At 38.9% G+C, this 22209-nt stretch overlaps 1 protein-coding gene across 1 annotated transcript in view; it reads left to right on the top strand.

Moving 5' to 3' along the window:
* FMN1 (formin 1) overlaps positions 1–22209 on the top strand; it is a gene marked incomplete at its 5' end in the record, with an annotated part of 398703 nt that overhangs the window by 104691 nt on the left and 271803 nt on the right. The window contains one exon of the mRNA XM_079698811.1: positions 282–399. Within this exon, the coding sequence (XP_079554937.1) occupies positions 282–399 (118 nt within the window). The remainder of the gene's footprint in view (positions 1–281; positions 400–22209) is intronic.

Here is a 22209-nt window from a genome sequence, read left to right as displayed (position 1 = left end):
GATCAAAGTGTACTTGTGATTTTAAAAAAAGTTATATGCTAAAAATCAACTATTGAAGGTTGTGTAATACTTGGCCTTGAGTTACTTCTCTTTCCACCCCAACTGATCACTTGACATTTCTAGAAAAGGATCGTGTTGGAGTGAGATGTTTCAGTTACAGTGAATGAGAGCAATGTGCCATTAAAATTAATTTCAGAGTTAGCACAGTTGTTCTCAGGGATTAATTGGCTCTGGCCACATTTCATTTAACCTACTCTTTTGTTTGCCCACTTTTCCAACAGCCTGACCACAGCCCCACCGAGCAGGACGATAGGACTCCTGGCAGACTCCAAGCTGTCTGGCCACCCCCAAAGACAAAAGACACAGAAGAAAAAGTGGGATTGAAGTACACTGAAGCAGGTAATGGGAAAAGAAGCCAGGTACCAGGAATGAATCTCTTGCTGCAATGGCTTTTAGTTCTAGCTCAGTAGACTCACAGAATTTAAGTTTTTGTTTCATTATAAAATGTAATGCTGAAGGCTTTTCTTTTTGGTTTTGCTGTTAAAGTGAACCCTTGCACACTTATCACTAATGAATCTCTTAGAGATGAAAGGTGAACGCCGTGGAATGAGTGAAGGGGGGCACATGTGTAAAGGAGGAGAACCTCGGGGGAACTAATGGAGAAGGTAGATTACAGATTCCTCAGGAAGCAGGTGGTTGGCCCTCACAGAATGTCATGTAAGCTGGCAGGGTTGCTGGCACAGGTAGAGTACGAGACTCCAGAGCTGTAATCTGATTTGTTCTTTGTCTTTGAGTAATGCTTTTGAGCCACAGGAACCTTGTGCAGAGTGAACGTACAGATACCATATCAGTTACTCTTTCACTTCTGTTAGACAAAGCTTTATTTAATGCATGGCCAATTTCAAAGCAATCTGACTCCCTGGAAACCTTCCCAGGAGCTTTGCTTGAATATATTTAAGTAGAATGGGAATCTAGATATTTTTACTCTTTAAGTGAAGGGTTCATGTGAAATCTAAAAAAAAAAAAAAAGAATGAGAGGAGGATATATCTTAATTGTATATATGTGTGTCTCTATGTATCTCTGATGAAACCTCTTTGTCTTCTTCCTGATATTTGAAGATTACGTAACACAGACTTAGATTTTGCTGGTTGTCTTAAGTATGTGTGTATATTACCAGTCTGTATGGTTATACAGAAATACTTCTTTCAGTTCTTATTGGTTGATGACATAAGTGGATCAAAGTTTGGGTGGTTTAGTAATACACAGGTTTTTTTGTAAGACGATAAAATTACAGTCAGTGATTGAGAACACAGATGAATCTCAGTTCTACACCCTGATTGCTTTAGCCTCCATTTACACAATTGCAAACTTCTGACTACCCCAAGACATCAACTACTTCATGACATTTTTTTCTGACCTGCTTGAATTACAGAAAGAAAGCTATTACAGCCTTGGTGAAAATGTACATAGCGTTGCATTCTTCTTCTCTACATTTGATTTTTCCAAAATCGGATTGCTTATGACTGCAATATTGTACCACCTACCAAGTTGTCTTTCCTATGATCTGGCACAGTTTGAACAGTGAAAAGTCCTGAAGTTCGCTTTAATGAAAAACCGGAATCCTATAAGTTCTTATTCCTAGTTTATATTGGGGTGGCCATCTTCTTTGTGACGATGAGCATTTGCTGAGTAGAGAAGGAAGTGGCATAAACAGCTTTTCAATCTACTTCAAGTCATATTTGGGGGCATTTATACTCTACAGAGACTCCTTAGTCTTTGCTTCTGTCCCCTTCCATTTCCAGAAGCTCAGAGGAGTGCTATCATTACACTCAAAGTCAGTAGCTCTCCCAGTCTCTCTCTTTTTTTTGTAATGAAATGCGTGTTCTCCAAGCTGTCTAAGGTCTCGGATGAGATGGGGAAAAAAGGAGGGAGGAATTGATGAATAATGACAGTTCTCTTGGGTTCGTTCTGATGGCACGATGACAGCTTGCGACAGAGAGAAGGCTGGCTGTTGTCTGGAGAAGGCACCTAGGTCCCCAGCCAGTTCCCATGGGTGGCAATACTGTGTCTTACTTACCGTGCTCCCAGCCAGGTCTGGTGCTCATTGTCTTGAGAGTCTTGTAGCGCTAATCACTCTGCTGATACACTCTGGAGGTTATCAAAGAAGATACTCCATGCCTGTAGGAAACTTCTTTTTACCCCATTACTCAGCCAACATATGGTTGTCTTACCATTTACTGCTAATCTTTAGGAAGTTAACATTTTCCTTGTGATTTTCTTGAGCTCTGTTGTTGAGAAATCTGGAGTCTTATAAGCATTTGGTTTGTAGCTTAACATATTTTAATCTGGAGTCTTATAAGCATTTGGTTTATAACTTAACATATTTTGTGGTATTTCCATTGGTTTCCCTGCCCTTAGGGAAGTAGATTAAAATTGCCACTCTGTAGGGAGCACAGAGACAGAAAAATTCGTTCCAAAATATTTCAAGGTGTTTGAAGTCTTATGCTTTTACATCGTCAGTGCTCTTAATTTTTCCTGGCATGTATAATTCATTAAATTAGTGAAAGGGGAGAGCATGACTATTTATATTTCAAGTGTGCTATTGGAGTTCTGTGCTGTTGACATCGAAGCCCAGTCCTTGGCAGGGCTGGCAAAGAGATGGTGATTTTCATCATGAGTCTCTCACTGTCCTTGTGTTGCCCTCGGCTGCTTTGGATGTGCCACTGCTTGTGTTTCCCTCTATTCAGAGTTTATCATTCGATGATCTTTTTCTGAGGGCCTAGGAGATCACCTAATACTGTAAACTCACTTTTGTTCAAGGATAAAAAAGAAAGAGCTGACCTAAGGGAAGCTGTCCCTTTAAACTATGGCTTCTGGAGTCCTCTTTGCCATGTGAGGGTAGCTGACCACTGTTGCTGGTGCCCACTGCCTAGGATGCACACTCCTGCCACTGCCAAAGTCATCAGCATCATCTATAGCTGCTGACGCTGCAACTAACTCTCTTGGCAGCTAAAGCCTTCGGCTTCCACTAGAGCCTCTGATGCCATTCTGATGATAGTGTGTCCACCACTAAGGGCACTTCCACTGCCATTCTGTGAGCTCTTGGAGCCTTGGTGATGTGCCAGTTGAGAGGCACTAGGGCTCACTAGAGCTGTCACTCAAGGGACTTGCACAGGTGCTGGAGTTGACTTCTACCATGCAGGGAGGGTCCCCTGTGTTCATTTACACTGTACTTGAATTGCTCTGCTCAAATGAGAAAGAATTACTTTCTCCCAAGTCCTGTGCCGTGCTTTCATACATTATTATCAATGCAGTTCTGCTTTGTGTTTGGGATGCCTCACAGCTATTACGAGTGAAAAGAGCATTTCCCTCTATTCCTTGGAATTGGGCTGGGGACAATCTGAGTGACAGACTCCTTGTTCTCAGAATTGTCTTTCCTCCTCTAGGTATAGGAGCTTGCTCTCGAAACAAGCTTGGGGGATAGTCTTGCTTTTCTAGGAAGAATCTTTTAGTGGGCTCCTTGCGTCCTTTTTTTTTTCTTTTTTTTGCGGTACGCGGGCCTCTCACTGTTGTGGCCTCTCCCGTTGCGGAGCACAGGCTCTGGACGCCCAGGCTCAGCGGCCATGGCTCATGGGCCCAGCCACTCCGCGGCATGTGGGATCTTCCCGGACCGGGACACGAACCCGTGTCCCCTGCATCGGCAGGCGGGCTCTCAACCACTGCACCACCAGGGAAGCCCCTCCTTGCGTCCTTAAATGGTTAATCAACTCAGCTGAGTCCCTGCCACTTTCTTGTGCTGCAGACCAGAAACATCTGAATGGAGTAAACTTGATTACCTTGTGAAGCCTGGGGCCAAGTAAAACCCAATCACAGCCAAGGGAAAAGGTGTGCTATGAAACAATACAAGGGAATCTAAAAGAAAAATGTAAATGTCTGCCTTTAAATTTAATGCTGCAAAAGCAATTTATCTCATGAGAAACAGAGAACCAGTGATCTGTTCGTCCTCTAACATGCTGTCTTGTACGTGGTCAGGTTATATAAGGGTTAGTAACATGCCCAAAGTCTTTAAAAAAAAAAAAAAAGGACTGGAAATTATAAAGATCTAGGTATCATAGAATAATCATAGAGGTAACATGGGTTAAACTTTTATCTCAAACTTGAATAAAAGAATTTTCTAAACCATATTAGGTCACTTTTTTCTTTTTGCTTTGTGAAGAATAAATGCACTTAGCCATATTTATTTTTTCTTTGGATAATTATACTATTACCATATCAGCCAGGGTCCTGTCAGGGATCAGGTGAAGATGATTTGTTTGAGAGTTTGTCCACAAAGGTGTGGACAGGGTTTGGGGAAAGCAGTGAGAGATGAAGGAGCTCTCTGGGGCTAGTAATCACGGGAGGTGTTTGCAGCCCTAGACCTGAAGGGGCAGGGCCAGGAGAAGCTACTGGAAAACCCAGAATGTCAGAGGGAGGCCGAGTGGTGTGGAGAGGGCTGCCAGACGGGAGCGGTGGCCTTCAGTGGAGGGATGCATCCAATCCACGGTGACCTGGCGGCCGGAGGAAATTGTGGGCATAAATGCCCTGACTTCCTTCTCCTGCTCTCTGGTCTCCTGCCATCTCTGCCCTTCACCAAATCCAAAGAGAAGTCAGAGGACCGGGATCCACTTTAGGCCACACAACAGAGCCCAGAAAAGGACCCAGAAAGGGGGAGAGTGGATCTAGGAGGCAAATAGAAGATACTCAGCACAGTTTGACCTGGAGTCAGTTGGCGGTGTAAGAAGGTTCTAAAGCCCATCAGTCTGTGCGAAGAATTGGCACCTGACCACACAGGCGTCTGATACAAGGGCACAAAGAAAAACTCCTGCTTTGTATCCCGTGGGAGGGTTATGTTTTCTACTGCAGTCAGTTCATAGAAAATATAATGGCTATCCTCGAGAGCCTTGCTCTTTGCACACCTGCTTCACCTTAGTGTAAAGGCTTTGTTTACTGATCTCAGAAAATCTTCCATATGCTTTCAACGTTTCCCAATATTACAAAATAAAATAAATTTGGAAATATCCAGAAATATCACAGAGCAAAACAAACTCTCTATAATGTGTTTCATAGAGAGATCATTGCCACCATTTTTTTTTAAAGAACTTTTTTTTTAAATTAGTTAATTAATTAATTTATTTATTTTTTGCGGTATGTTGGCCTCTCACTGTTGTGGCCTCTCCCGCTGCGGAGCACAGGCTCCGGACGCGTAGGCTCAACGGCCATGGCTCACGGGCCCAGCCGCTCCGCGGCATGTGGGCTCCTCCCAGACCGGGGCACGAACCTGTGTCCCCTGCATTGGCAGGCGGACTCTCAACCACTGCGCCACCAGGGAAGCCCCCATTGCCACCATTTTGAATTATGATAGGCCTATGTGAATTTAATACTTAAAATTAAAAAAAAATTTTTTTTTTAAATTAACTAATTTATTTTTGGCTGTGTTGGGTCTTCGTTGCTGGGCGTGGGCTTTCTCTAGTTGCAGCGAGCGGGGGCTACTCTTCATTGGGTGTGTGGGCTTCTCATTGGCGGTGACTTCTCTCGTTGCGGAGCACGGGCTCTAGGCGTGCAGGCTTCAGTAGTTGTGGCACGCGGGCTCAGTAGTTGTGGCTCATGGGCTCTAGAGCGCAAGCTCAGTAGTTGTAGTCGCTCCGTGGCATGTGGGATCTTCCCGGACCAGGGCTCGAACCCGTGTCCCCTGCATTGGCAGGCGGGTTCTTAACCAGTGTGCCAACAGGGAAGTCCCATACTTAAAATTTTTATCACACTGTACAGACTGCTTTTTATACTTGAAAATGTGACTATCTTTGATTTTTACTACATTTGAACAATAATTATATTTATAGAGATTTCATTTTTTTCAAGTTATTATGTATAATAATGAAAATAACAATACTATAAATGTTTTTGTTCATAGGTGTTTTCCTTTAATTAGAACACATTCCTTGTGGAATTGCTATATATAAGTGTATATGCCTTTTTCAGGTTTTTGGTGCATATTAATTGCCAAACTTAATTTTTTATCTAAAGTTATTCAGTATGAAATCAGTACTTTTAAAACACTGAAAATGTTTTTCCCTCTTATCATTTGCTTTTTATTTTACTTGTATTTTCTGGTATAGAAGTTTTAAATATTTATGTAGTCAAATCTACCCTCATTTTATTGTATAACTTTTCTTTTGGCTTAAGAGGACCTCCCCTACTCAAAGATCAGCTCTATGTTTAAATTTCTTAAGTGATTTCTTTCCACCTCTTCCTTCCTTGTCTTCTTGTTTTCCATTTCATGTTGAAAACTTACTTCGGTGCCTAGCCCGAGGTAGGGAGCTAAGACAGCTTCTGTTTTTCTAAGTAGCTAATTGTACAGCAGGCTTCTGGAGTAATTATTCCTCTCCATGATAAGTTTAGGACTGTCTTGGGCTTTCTGTTCCCTTTTTGTGTTTTGTACCAGTATCTTAATTATTGCAGCATTATAATACATCTCAGAATCTGTTCAAGTTCTCAAGCATACTTTTAAAAATATGTTTTTAGCTTTCCTCTTATTTATTCTTCCAGAAAGCCTTAGCCTCCTTGGTCAAGTTTCAGAAGGATTGCTTTGGGACTTTTATTGGAATTGCATTAATTTAGAAATTAATGTGAAGGTGGGAATGAGAATTGAGATCTTTAAAATGCTTAGTACTTCTACGCAGGAACATATCTTATAAAACTATTCAAGTTTTCTTTTCTCACTTAATAAACTAGATACACAGGTGTATGGATATAGATATATATCTTGTATTTTTTCTAAATGTACTCCCAGGCATATTCTTTTTTTAAAAAATACATGATATGAAATTGTATCTTGTGATTTATTTTTCCTAAAAGTCAAATGCATTCCTTAGAATCTAGTGACTCATGCATGCTAGATACTCTGTAGATTTCCCTCCTGAGGTCAGGGCTAGACTGAGTGAAGGGCACATTTGGACCAACTGATCTCAGGGGTCCGTCCCTCAGTTTTACTCTGGTTAGTGATTCTTAGTGTTCTCAGGCTCCTTAAAAAACCTAATGATGATAGAAAGCTGTGGAAGAAGACCCTGCAGTTAATTTTGCATCTACAGTATTTCAGACCCTCCCCCCACCCCATAATCATTTGTGGACACATCCCCCCATCTCCTGCCACCTCCTCAGGTGTAGATGAAGAACCTTTGCTGCAAACGCTCAACCTAGAGCTGGGCTTCCTTTCCTCTTCATCTCCTATTTTGTGTTACAACGAATGGCCTGAAACATCTCCTTATTTATTAGGATATTTAAAAAATATACCATCATGATTTGTGCCTCAGCATCCTGAGAGGAGATGAAGCTAATGTTTGTGAGATTAAAATGGCACCATTTGGGAAACTGGCAGTGACTTAATTACCCATGGGGAAAAGAAAGAAAAAGAAAAAAGGGCAAAGAAGGAAAGCTCTCATGTTTTCCAAAACAAAAATGAACTTTCAGCATGCATCTGGAAAAGCCCTTCTCACCACTGGCTGCACATCAGAGCTGGACTAGGGGCTGGCACATGGGCCACCCTACTTAGGGCGAGCGCTGCGGCTTTGGTAGTAAAGAGAACCTAGGTTGAGGCATCGTGGTTACTGTGAGCAGGCAAGCTGTCACTGTGTGTGGCATCTCTTGGGGATAACTCACACCGCCTCGAAACTTGGAGTGGCTCAGGGACATCCCTAGTTAGAGTATTTTAGGTAACCCATCCCTCAACTTAATAAAGATCTGCCTACTTTCTGGTTTGTGTCTAATTTAGGTTCCCTTGGTAAAAGTGATAGAGCTGTGTGCCACCCTCCCTGGTGAGTCAGACATTCTTGCCTCACCAGCCAGGGAGAGCTATAAATATCTTGGCATATTTTATTGGCCTACAGTACCTTTAAAAAACCTATTCATTCACAGCTAACAGGCTGCATTAGCCATGAATGGACTTGCCTTTAATGTCATGTGTCTAGACAGATTATCCTAAGTGTCTTCTTTCACAGTCTAGGCTATAGGTTTAGTCATTGTATATTTCACAGGACTTTGTGGTATGTTACCATCACTTGCATGGAGTTATGATGATGGCCCAGAAATTGGAAGCTGTACAGATTAAAGACCAGGAAAACCTTGCATCTTATAGCTGTAGAAAGAGGTCGTACTGGGAAACCAGAGGCGACACGAGTGTGTCAGGCTTCTACTTACTGTATATCTGGGAGCTGTGAGGAGGGAGATTGACTTCCCCAACACCAATGGGAACTAAGGCTTGATATTACGCAGAGGGAATCCCGAAGTATGGACCAGCGACTCAGGAATCATATGCTGTATTCCAGGAAGTATTAGTAAAGATCTTTAGCTCAGAGGAAAAGAGATTAAAAGAGAGATGAAAAATTCTATATTTTAAGAGATTAAAATATAGAATCTGAAATTTTAGAATATTAAAAATTTAGAGCTGCAGACATCTTAGAAATCATGTAATTCATCCTATTGGTTTTACAAATGAGAGCCAAAGAGGTTATGACTTGCTGAAAGATACACGTAATTAATAAGAGAGCTGAAATGACAATTGGAAGTCATTGGGGGCGGGCATTGGAGGGTGATGGATTTTTGTTTGTTTGTTTTTTTCTGCCAATATACTGACAGTTAAAGCTCCAGCAAGGAAAGCACACGGGAACAGGAGCATTTAAGAATTATGTTGCTTATTATAAAACAAAGAATTATGAGACCGCACTGAGTCCATCTGAATAATAAAGGAGAGCATATGAGTACCATACCAGCTCACCAGACACATCCACAGAAATTGTCTGGGTCATTTCATGCTGCTTTTTGACTCATAAAAATAGAAAAGGGGAATTTTAATGGTATCTTTAATGCTTTTGAGGCTCACTTAAGCAATGTAACGCAAATAAAAATGCTTCTGGTTTGTGGATTCTTGCAAAGTTCAGGTGGGGCTCTTTGCTGGGCCCAGTTTGTGTGCTGAAGGGCAGGGTGCATATGTATTTGATTTTAGGAGATACATGAACAAATATTTTTATTTTAACGGTTGTGTATTTCAGTAGTTTTATTGTTTTAGAGAAAATGAGTACTAAAATCCACTTTGAAGCTTCTTTTGGGGAGATGAGGCTGAAATTTGATATGCCATATCCTATGCCACATTTTCACAGATACCTCCTTTCAGTATTTTTCTTCCTCAGAATTTCTATCCAGGTGGCCCCATTTTTCTTCTCTCCCTCAAATCTTCATCTGTCGCCAGCTGCCCGGTGCTTGTTCTCTGGATCCTCCACCAAGCAGCCACTCTACAGTTCCAGCCTCAGCACCCTCCCCTCCTGCCCTGCCACACCTTTTCACTTGCAGCCCATTGAATTCCTTCCACTGATCTACCTTTACTGTGCTGGACCTTCCCACTGGCTCAGCAAAGAAAGGGCACTCACTCCTTCAGATCCCTCCGCCAGAGACGGCAGCTGGGACATTGTAAATGCTTTTCTCTTTGGTAGAAAGAACAAATGACCGTATTTCTGAGAAATAACTAAAGGCGAAGTTTCAATAGCTAAACTCTTGAGCATTCCTCCCCAGATGAAGGATGAGAACATAAGATGGGAAAGGTAGAAGACTGTCTCAGAGAGAAAGGAAAATTGAACTAGGGAAATCTTAGGGACATGCTTAACTTTGGGATTTCCTTTACTTTGGGTTTCATGGGTTTGAGCATCAAATAGACTTGAGTTTGAAGTTTGGCTCTGCCGTGTACTAGCTGTGACCTGAGTTGATATCCCTCTTTATAAAAAAGGACAATGATGATAATTTAAAATAATTATTGTAAAGATAAAATGAGATAATATATGAAGTTCGATGGCATCACAATTAGCTTTTTATCTTATTTTATTATTATTATTATTATTATTTTTTTGCGGTACGTGGGCCTCTCACTGTTGTGGCCTCTCCTGTTGCGGAGCACAGGCTCCGGACGCGCAGGCTCAGTGGCCATGGCTCATGGGCCCATCCGCTCTGCGGCATGTGGGATCTTCCCAGACCGGGGCATGAACCCGTGTCCCCTGCATCGGCAGGCAGACTCTCAACCACTGTGCCACCAGGGAAGCCCTTATTTTATTATTTTTAAAATTTATTTATCTTTTGACTGCACCAAGCAGCTTGTGGGATCTTAGTTCCCCAACCAGGGACTGAACCTGGGCCCACAGCAGTGAAAACATGGAGTCCTAACCACTGGACCGCCAGGGAATTCCCACAATTGGCTTTTTTTTTTTTTTAATTCTTATTTTTATTTATTTATTTATTTTTGGCTATGTGGGGTCTTTGTTGCTGCACGTGGCCTTTCTTTAGTTGTGGCAAGCAGGGGCAACTCTTCGTTGCGGTGCACGGGCTTCTCATTGCTGTGGCTTCTCGTTGCGGAGCATGGGCTCTAGGCATGTGGGCTTAATAGTTGTGGCTCGCAGGCTCAGTAGTTGTGGCGCACAGGCTGAATTGCTCCACGGCATGTGGGATCTTCCTGGACCAGGGATCGAACCCATGTCCCCTGCATTGGCAGGCAGATTCTTAACCACTGTGCCACCAGGGAAGCCCCCCACAATTGGCTTTTTAAAAAACAGTTTATATTGAAGTGTAACATACATGTGGAAAATTGCTCATATTATAAGGGTTGATGAAAAAATTAATCACTCAATCTAAGAAAGAAATGGAAAATTTTATTTGAGCCAAATTGAGGCTTATAACCCAGGAACAGACTCTCAGAAAGCTCTGAGAACTGTTTTGCCCGTTTGAGGTAAAAGTACAGTTATGTATGTTTTTGAGACATAGGGCTGTACATTAAATGATGTATTACTGACAGTTTACACAATCCAGATCTATGTGTACAAAGCGAGTGGTGGGTCATGAGTCATCATAACCTCCTACAAGATGAAGAAGGAAGGGTGTTTTCAGAGGAGTAATCTTGTTGATGCTAGGAGAAGGTTGCTTTTTATGGTTGAGCAGGTGTTTCTGTAGATGGGAAGTTTTGGTCAATGCATAATGCAGATACACAGTGCACAGTAGAGGGGAGAGAGGAGGCCAGAGCTCAAAGAAAAAATTTTATGTGTAAATTTTCCTTAACTTGCCTTAGAATACAAATTTTTATTTCATCACAGATGTATAGCTCTATGAATTATAACAAAGTGAACGTACTCTTGTAACCACTATGCAAATCAAGAAATAGTATTGGGTTGGCCAAAAAGTTCCTTCGGGTTTTTCCATAACATGTTACAGAAAAACCTGAACGAACTTTTTGGTCAACCCAGTACCTTGCCTACACCCTGGAAGCCCCTGTCTTGCCCCCTTCCTATCACCACAATTACCGTTTTCCTCCAAAGAAACCATAGTTCTGACTTCTAACACTATAGATTAGTTTCAGTGCTTTTGAACTTAACATGAATGGATTCATTTCGTGTCTGGCTGCTTTGCTTCAACATTATGCTTGTGAGAACCAAACACGTTATTGCATGTACCTGTAATCCGTTTGTTTTCATTGCTCTGTACTACTCCATTGTATGAATATATCACAGTGTATTTATCCACCCTAAGGACATCCGTGTTGTCCTCAGTTTTGGGCTGTTATGAGTATGCTGCTGTTCACTTTCTTGTACGCGTGTTTTGGTACACAAAGGAACACATTTCTCCTTGGTATATACTTGGGAGTGGAATTGCCGATCATAGGGTGTATCTGTATTCAGTGTCAGTAGATGATACCAAACACTCTTCCAAAGTGATGGTATCAATTTATACTGCCATCACCAAAACATCACAGTTCTGGTTGCACCACATCTTTGCCAACATTTGGTTTGATTGGTCTTTCTAATTCGAGCCAATCTGTTGTTAATTGGTGTTTCCCCAGTCAAGCACTTTTTTATATGTTTATTGGCCATTGGATATCCTCTTTTGTGAAGTGCATGTTCAGATCACTTGTCCATTTTTTAAGCAGTAGACTATCTTTTATTATTTTGTAGAGAAGTTCTTTTTATATGCTGGATATGAGCCCTTTGGTTAATTGTGTTGGAAATATTTTCTCTTACTCTGTGGGTTGGCTTTTCACTCTCTTAATGGTGCCTTTTGATGAACAGAAATTCTCATTTTTACTATAATCATTCTTGTCCTATGGCTAGGGCATTTTGAGCCTTATTAAAATAATCCTTTCCTAACTCAGTCATGAAAATATTCCCTTAAATTATCTTAAGAAGGAATTAGTGCTCTTTATTTGTCATTTAGACCTGCAATATACTGGGCATTGATTTTTGTGTATGAGTTGAGGTGGGGATCAAGTTTGTTTTTCCTATATTAAAATTATCTGGAATTATTAACTAAAAAACCCACCTTCTTCCCCTGGACTCTTTCTTCTGTTCCAGTATTCTCTAGGTTTATCTAACATTGTAACACTGTCTTTTTTTTTTTTTTTTTTTTTGGTAACACTGTCTTAATGACACAACTATAATAAGTCGTGATCTACTAGTGTGTCCTTTTACCTTGGTTATTCTCAGCTGTTTGCATTTCCATATGCGTTTGGGAGTTACTTTATCAATTTTGACGTTATTGTTTTGATTGCATCAACATCGTTACAATGAGTTTTTAATTCCACAAACATAATATGTATCTTTCCCTAAATACTTATTTGAATATAGTCTTTTCGATGTCTGTTTAGTTTTCTTTGTGAAGGTTTTAGCTTCCCTTAAATTTAAATTTATTCCCAAGTATTCTAAAATTTTGATGCAGTTGTGCACATGTTTTTTAAAATTCCATTTTCTGACTTTTTTGTTAGATAGAATCTCTCTTCAATAAAAGAATAAATATAAGTTATTGAACTGTTTCCTGATTTACGAACCTTTTAATCACTTAGAATCTTTCAGTGTTGCAAACAATACTTTAATGAAATTATTATACATCTATTTTGTGCCTACCTGTGAGTACTTTGATAAGATAGAAGCAGAATTGTGTGTTAGGGTTCCTACTCATTTTTTTTTTGAGTTGCTACTCATTTTAACCACTGGTAGATACTACACAGTTGCCCTCTCAAAATACTGAACCCACTAAATATACTCAACTAACACAAGAATGTCCATTACTCACACTTCACCAACACTCATTTAGTTTATGCCAATCTAAGGTTAAAAATTGCATATTACTGTTTTTAATTTGTATTTCTCAATAGTAGCATAGTTGGACATCTTTTCATTTTGTCTTCTTTTGTAACTTGTTTTCTTGTATTTCCCCTTTTGTAAATTGGGTCATTAATCTCTATTCTTATTGATTTGAAAGCAGGTTTTCATATATTAAGGCACTTAGTCCTTTGTTGTATATATCGCAATCCCAGTCTTTAGCTTGCCATGTGTTTTACCTTTTGCCTTCATTCATTATATGGAAATTTTATGTTTTATGTAGTTATATCTTTTCTGGAGTTGTTGTTATTGTTGTTGGTCTGAAGGAAGCCTTCCCTAACCTAAAGTTGAACAATATGTATCTTTTAACTAATATGCATATATGTTTAGATTTTTATTCAGTCTAGAATTTGTTTCTGTGTGTGGCATACATAAGGATGTGTTGTTAAGGGTGGCACTGTGCTGTAGGGAGCTTAGGTTATGGAATCTGATGTCATGGAGTCAAATTTTAGGCTTCAGCAGTTACTGAAGCAAGTTAATTACTTTTTTCTGGGCAAGATGATTCCTATTTATTTGTGCTTAGGTTCCTTATTGTTGTAAAAAATTGTTTTTGGTGGTCAATGAAATAATGCATTTAGGGACCTTAGCACAGTGCCCGGCTCATTGTGGAACCAAAATAATGTAAGCTACTGTTAGTTTTGTCTTTCCCAGATTGATAACTATTTGCCCCAACATTTAATAAATAGTTGGTTCTTGCTTGGCAGATATGGAGTGCTAACTCTCACATATATAAATGCCTTTCTATATGCTGATTTATTTCTAGATCCTTTAATATTTTTTGTTTATGTTTATCTAGACCTTGTGCCAATTTTGTGTCTTTGAAGTTGATATAGTTTTAAAGTTATTTAAATATCTGGCATTTCAAATTACCTCAATTCTTTTTTTCCTTCTAAATTTTGTTTGGGTAGTTGTAGACATAGACTCTTATGTATGAACTTGAAAGTCAGTTTCTCAAGATCTATGAAATAATGAGGTTGGAATTTCCATTGGGATTATATTAAATCATAGATCAATATGAGAGGCCTGGTAATACTGAGTCTTCCTATCCAGGAACATAATTTATCTCTCTGGCTATTCAGAATTTCATTTATGTTCTTCAGTAAAGCTCTACAGTTTTCTTATAGCTCATGCCATTTAAGTTAATTTTTGCAAACTTAATTAAAAATAAGATTCATCTGTCATGTTTTAAAATGGTTTTGTTGGTATAACAAAGCGATTTTCATGTTTCTAATTCTGATTTTATACTCATGTTAGTTCTACTAGTTTTTTCAGTTGAGAGCCTTGGAATTTTTGTAGACAAATCATGACAGCTTGTGTTTTTTATTGTAAAATGTACATAAAGTAAAATTTATCATCTTAACCATGAAAAGTCTTTATTATTTTACTCATTGAAAACATTTATTAACACTTTGTATATGTAGCACATAATGGTTTACATAATAGGTGAATAGATGTTAGCCTTTTTTTTTTTTTTTTTTTTTTTTTTTGCGGTACATGGGCCTCTCACTGCTGTGGCCTCCCCCGCCGCAGAGCACAGGCTCTGGATGCGCAGGCTCAGCGGCCATGGCTCACGGGCCCAGCCGCTCCGCAGCATGTGGGATCTTCCCGGACCGGGGCACAAACCTGTGTCCCCTGCATCGGCAGGCAGACTCCCAACCACTGCGCCACCAGGGAAGCCCGGTGTTAGCCATTTTTAAGTAGAGTTCAGTAGTGTTAAGTATATTCATGTTTGTGTGACAGATTTTCAGAACTCTTTTGTCTTGCACAACCGAAACTATACTCATTAAACAACTCTTCATTTCTCCTCTCTTCCCAAACTCTGGCAACCACTATTCTATTTTTTATTTCTATGAATCTGACTACTCTGTGTACCTCATGTAAGTGGAACCCTACAGTATTTGTGTGACTGGCTTATTTCACTTAGCGTAATGTCCCCAAGATTCATCCATGTTGTAACATATATCAGAGTTTCTTCCTTTTTAAGGCTGAATAATATTCCACTCTATGGTCTGTACCACATTTTGTTCATCCATCCGTCAACAGACACTTGGGTTGCTTCCACTTTTGAGCTATTGTGAATAATGCTGCTATCACCATGGATGTACAAATATTTCCTTGGGACCCTGCTTTGAATTCCTTTGGGTGTATACCCAGATGTGGGATTGCTGGATCATATGGCAATGTTATCTTTATTTTTTGAGGAGTCTCCATATTGTTCTTCATAGCTGCTGAATGTATAGTGATACATTCCCACTACAGTGAGAAAGTTCCAATTTCTCCACCATGTCAACACTTGTTATTTTCTGAGTTTTTATTTGTTTAATATAAGCCACGCTAATCAGTGTGGTGTCTCATTGGGTTTTGATTTGCATTTCTCTAATTATTAGTGATGTTGTGTGTCTTTTCAGGTGCCTTTTGGCCACTGGTGTATCTTCTATGGAAAAATATCTATTCAAATCCTTTGCCCATTTTTAATCAGGTTTTTAACACTAGAAAATAAAACACAAATCGTTACCCATCTTTTTTTAGTAGACCTTTTCTACTGCCTAGGGCCTCCAAAACAAAGCTAGAAAAGTGGTGATTAGTAGAGTTCCTTGTGCTATTCCTGATTTTATAGGCTTCCTTCTAATGTTTTCCAGTTAAAAATTATGTTGGTCAGAGATTTTTTTTGGTCAATTATCTTTATCAAGTTAAGGAACATTCTTTATATATCTGGGCTTCTAAGTGTTGATGTCACAAAAATTAGTTTGAGTTTAATGTATGAGGGATATATTTACTGAAATGACTGTGTGATTCATGTGATTTTCTTTAATCTGATTATCCAGTAATTGCATTTTAGATTCATTAGTGTGCAACCATCTCTGCATTATTTCATCATGATGAAATGCTGAATTTGATTTGCTGATTTTCTGGTCATTTTAAATAAGGAAAGATCTTAGACAAATATAATGAATTTTGTGAATTCAAGATAAGGGAAACTATGGGGACATTTTAATAGCAAGGTATACAGTGACTCCACAGTGGAGCACTGGATTTGTTAAAATGGAAACAACAACCAAATGGTTTTTAGGTCTGCCCCCTGTGTTCTCTGATGTTATTTTTTTCCTCAGCGTTAAGATTTCTTCTTCAGTGTAGCACCAATCAAGATAAGTGGAAATGAACCTTGAAAAACAGTTGCTATTGTGTGTTGAGTTACATGGCATAGTGAGGGCGACTCCTAGGGGATTTCCCTTGACTTAGTTAGAACACATATTCATTCTATCTTGTGTTGTAATCTTAGAAGTTGCAGGTAAATGGTGGTGACATCAGAGTTACTGTTGCTTCTAGATCATACCTACCTCTTATTTAGTAACATCTAGCGCATTATTAGTGTCTAATTCATTGATTATTAATTCCAGTATTACAAATAATAATATGTTCATGCATTCATTTAGCAAATAATTACTGAGCATCTACTACATATGGGTAAGTTTGATAGATGCTTAGAATTCAGAGATGTATCAGGCAAGATCCTTTCACTCAAGCAACTTGGTTCTTTTTGTTTGTTTTTTTTTTTTGGTGGCAGGGTAGTAGATAGGTGACAGAGAGTAGCATGGGGGAGAGAGAGATGAAATGTACACAGATAAGTGCAATAAAATGGTCTAATACTCTTATTGAAGAATGTATTGCATATCATAGAACACAAAGGAGAGTGTGATCAATCCTATTTGGGGGAACTAGGACAGGCCTCCTGAGCAGACATGGAAGATAGTAGGCTGGATAAGTCAGGTGGAGGCAAGCTAGACCAAACAGGCAGAGGAAGGATGGAGCAGGACTTGTTTGAAGAATAGCAGGTAGTTTATTATGACTGATAGATAAGAGGCAAGGGGAATGATATGCAAAGGCATTATGTCTGTAGACTTTGAGGACGTCAGGTCTTCAGGAGAGAGAGAAATTATATGGCGTGAAGGTTTTAGGCAGGAGAGTAACAGAACCAAATACAGGTGTTGTCAGACTGCTTTAGAGGTATTGAGGATGAGTATGGATCTGGCAGGGAGGTGAGTGGCTGCTGTGGAGAAGTAGGAAGACCAATTTGGAGTCGTCCTTATAGTGGTCCAAAGGATAGATGATAGGGGCAGTCAGTGATTTCTACTTTCCTGTGAACAGATGCGTTTTAAAAAATCTTTGTGATACTCAGTGATAACGGAATCGGAGTTAATAAAAAGCCTAGGTGCTCTTGGTTTCATTTTCGGTGATGGCTTATACCTTTTGCTAAGCCTATTGCCAGGGCTACTAGAAGAATAAAATAATTTGAATTTGAACTCATTTTTTTTTGCCCAGCCTGGAATGAACGTGGGACTTAATAGTGATATATAGTTATCCTTATGTTTATGGATTACCCAATCCATAGATAAAATATGTGTTCAACTCTAGATCAATTTGCCTGAAACAAACTCACATGAAACAAGTTGTCTAAAACCAATTTCACTAAATTAATATTCTCAACGTATTTCTGTCTTCAACAGTAAGTAATTATGTTTGCACCACTCAGGCGCAATAACCCAGTGCCGTCCCACCAGGGAGTCTCTGTGATGAGTCACTTTTTGAGGGCATTAATTGCTCCTTCCTAGTCAACAAAGTCAATACCTTACATTTCAAACTTGGTAAACCATTTACCTCTGCCTCTTTATCTTTCACATTCTACCCATCCTTCCCCCAGTTCCAGCGTTGCTTCCTTTAGAAAGCCTTTAAAAAAGAAAAAAAAAAGCCTTTGACTATCCCACCCTCTCATGAGTGTCTCCGAATCCTTTGGCCATCAGGTACTACCTATGATAGGTTGTCTATTGTTGAATTTTTATTTAAATTGTACATCATTTAACATTTTATGTGTTTGTTTTATATCCCAATTCGTCTCTCAATCTTTAGTGAGGGGAAAAGTAATCTGAGGATCCTATTAATTCAGGTATCTGGAGTAGGGTCCATGAATCTGCCTTTTTCACAAGATGCATAGGTATTTTGGATATAGTGCTAGATCAATAGTCTTTAAACTGGGGGATGCAGAAGGACCCTCCAAGGGGTAGAGGCATGGATAATTTTGAGCAAATTACCTTCCAGATCCTCAGCTTTCATTAGTACTCTCTTAATTTAAATGGATCGCCTACCCAATTTATAAAGGGAAGGTATCTCACCTATTGCAAATCTTGCTCTACCTTGCTCAGATGTAAAAACCTCCAGGGTGTCAAAGAAAGGATAATTTCAAATAATGGTATCTGGGAAGCCTTTATTAGAGGACCAAAAAATTGATCCTATCCATTCCAATAAGATACATTTCCAATTAAATTTTAATTTTTAATAATTATCACATTTCAATATGTTTTCATACGTTAGGTGCTAATAAAATATTTTTATAACTCAGCCCAGAACTACTTTTGTGATCAGAGAAAATTTTTAAAAATCATTTTTACATTTGTATTCCTTGGAAATTATGAGAAGGTGAATAATAGGCATTGAAGCATAAAACTATTACTTTTGGATAAATTCTGTTAAAAAGAAAAGAAATTGAAATGTTTAAAAGGAGGAAAAGGAACCAGGTAAAATTCCTGAATGTTAAAGCCATTTGTTCACAGCCTTTTTAAACAGATAATGCTGAATGGCAAATATGGTATTATTAGAGTCTATGAACTACATTTAAAAGAGTAATCGTTACATTTTTAAGATCAGTATTCATAAATTGTCCAGAATTTGTTTTTGCAACTGTTTAAACTTACAGTGACAAATTTCAGATGCCAATTTAAAAATGTGTGAGGAGTATGGTATTTTTTTAGAAAAATTGTAGTGGGTGTATGAGTGTAAGTTTGAAGAGCACTGTTCTGGTTTGTACTTTGAAAACTGCTGCCTCAGAATCACCTGTGACCATGTTAAAAATGTAGCTCACTGGATGTGATCCGGGCATGATCATGTGTGTGATAATAGCTGACATTTATTTAGTTCTGTGTGCCAAAGAAACTGAAAGTGGCAGATTCATTTCTGCAAAACGTGTCAATGCTGTTTGCCTTTACCGAGGGCATCGCAGAGCTCCTTTCCCTGTGGCTTACTGCCTGGTTCTTAGTGGCTAGAACCGGAGCCTAAAGTTATAAAGGAACCAGCCAATTCCCTCAGGTATGAGCCTTCTCAGAGTACTTGCTCCCTTCCCTTCCCACCCCCGCATCTGTGGAGTCAGCCCATCTCTCTAGAGTCTCAGGGAAGAAGCTTCTAGACTCTTCCCCCAACCTCCTCACACTTTCTTTCCCCTCCTCACCCAAACTCAGATCAGCTGTAGGGTGTTTGAAGGAGAGTGGGAATGTCAGTGTCACTACCAGGAACAAAGACATTCTGTCCTGTTGTGCTGTACCTGGAGGACCATCCTGCTTCTGTGTCAGGTATGAGCTGGTCATCCAGAACTCTGAGCTGCGTCTCTGGGAGGTCAGTGAGATGGGAGTGTGGTTTCTGTCTTGCTTTGTTCTTTTCTTTCTCTAAAGTGAATCAATGTCTTTATTTATTTAAAAAAATTTTTTTGGAGTATAGTTGATTTAAAATGTTGTGTTAGTTTCAGGTATACAGCAAAGTGATTCAGGTATATGTGTGTGTGTGTATATATATATATATGTGTACATTTTTCAGATTATTTCCGTTATAGGTTATTACAAGATATTAAATACAGTTCCCTGTGCTATACAGTAGGACCTTGTTGTTTATCTATTTTATGTATAGTCGTGTGTATCTGTTAATCCAAAACTCGTAATTTATCCCTCCCCCCTGTTTCCCCTTTGGTAACCATAAGTTTTCTGTGTCTTTGAGTCTGTTTCTATTTTGTATATACATTTATTTGTATTATTTTTTAGATTCCACATATAAGTGATATCATATAACATTTGTCTTTCTCTGTCTGACTTCACTTATTCTCTAGGTCCATCCATGTTGCTGCAAATGGCAATATTTCATTCTTTTTTATGGCTGAGTAATATTCCATCACATATATATGTATATATATCTTCTTAAACTGATCATCTGCTTATGTGTACGTGGGTTGTTTCCATGTCTTGGCTATTGTAAATAGTGCTGCTGTGAACATTGGGGTGCATATATCTTTTTGAATTAAGAGTTTTCATCTATTCTGGACATATGCCCAGGATTGGGATTGCTGGATCATACAGTAGCTCTATTTTTACTTTTTTAAGGACCCTCCATACTGTTCTCCATAATGGCTGCACCAATTTACATCCCTACCAACAGTGTAGGAGGGTTCCCTTTTCTCCACGCCCTCTCCAGCATTCATTATTTGTAGACATTTTGATGATAGACATTTTGACTGATGTGTGATAATGAGGTGATACCTCATTGCAGTTTTGATTTGCATTTCTCTAATAATTAATGATATTGAGCATCTTTTCATGTGCCTGTTGGCCATCTGTATGTCTTCTTTGGAGAAATGTCTATTCAGGTCTTCTGCCTATTGTTTGATTGGATTGCTTGTTATTTGATATGGAGCTGTATGAGGTGTTTGTATATTTTGGAAATTAATTCCTTGTCAGTCACATTGTTTGCAAATATTTTCTCCCATTCCACATTTTGTCTTTTCATTTTGTTAATGGTTTCCTTTGCTGTGCAAAAGCTTTTAAGTTTAATTAGGTCCCATTTGTTTATTTTTGTTTTTATTTCCATTACTCTAGGCGGCAGTTCCAAAAATATATTGCTGCGATTTATAACAAGGAGTGTTCTGCCTATGTTTTCCTGTCGGAGTTTTATAGTAGCTGGTCTTTCATTTAGGTCTTTAATCCATTTTGAGTTTATTTTTGTATATGGTGTTAGAGAATGTTATAATTTCATTCTTTTACATGTAGCTGTCCTGTTTTCCCAGCACCACTTATTGAAGAGACTGTCTTTTCTCCATTGTATGTTCTTGCCTCCTTTGTTTTAGATTCATTGACTGTAAGTGTGTGGGTTTATACCTGGGCTCTCTATCCTGTTACATTGATCTATGTGTCTGTTTTTGGTGCCAGTGCCATACAGTTTTGATTATCATAGCTTTGTAATATAGTCTGAAGTCAGGGACAGTGATTCCTCCAGCTCCATTCTTCTTTCTCAAGTTTGTTTTGGCTATTCAGGATTCTTAATAAGGATCAGAAATAAGTCAGTTACTACAGAGTTCAAAGTCATTTTAAAAACTAGATGTGGTGCTTGCTTCGGCAGCACATATACTAAAATTGGAACGATACAGAGAAGATTAGCATGGCCCCTGCGCAAGGATGATGTGCAAATGCGTGACGTGTTCCATATTTTTTATATGTATAGCTGATTCCCTTTGTTATAAAGCAGAAACTAACACACCTTTGTAAAGCAATTATACTCCAATAAAGATGTTAAAAAACAAAACAAAAACTAGGTGTGAATGGTTACAACCCTGATAAGATGTGTAGGACAGAGAACAGAAAGAAGTACAGCAAAATACTAACAGTGGCGTCTTGGGTGGATTTTTCATGTTTTCTGAATTCCAATTCTTAAATATAAACATGCTTATATTGCTTTTACAATTTAGAAATCTCTTCTAAATTATCCTTTCTGAGAGGAGGGGATGCCAGACACTCATAAATGGCATAAATAGATACTCTGCTGCTTGTACTCCAAGAGGGTATTTTCCTTTCTCAGTGATAATAACTAATAACGAATCTGTGTTTTACATCTGTCAGGTCCTATGGAAATGAACTAAATGTTATACATGGATTAAATAACTGTAATCCTTAGTGTAATATTATGAGGTAGATAATTATTCATAGTTTACTAAAGAGGGTACTGCAGCTTAGAAAAAATTATATACTTTTCTTGGGCTTTGCAAAGCTAGTAAAGAGAGAAGCCAATATTTGAACCTTGGTTTTGCACCGTTAAACTGATAGGCATGTCACCTTACACCAGCTCACACCATGCCCCATCCTTTTTCAGTAAATATAGGGACATTTCTAAGAACTGAAATGAGGA

This window comes from Hyperoodon ampullatus (genome assembly GCF_949752795.1).
Source record: "Hyperoodon ampullatus genome assembly, chromosome: 3".
Classification (NCBI taxonomy): domain Eukaryota; kingdom Metazoa; phylum Chordata; class Mammalia; order Artiodactyla; family Ziphiidae; genus Hyperoodon; species Hyperoodon ampullatus.
This window is presented reverse-complemented; position numbering and strand designations above follow the sequence as displayed.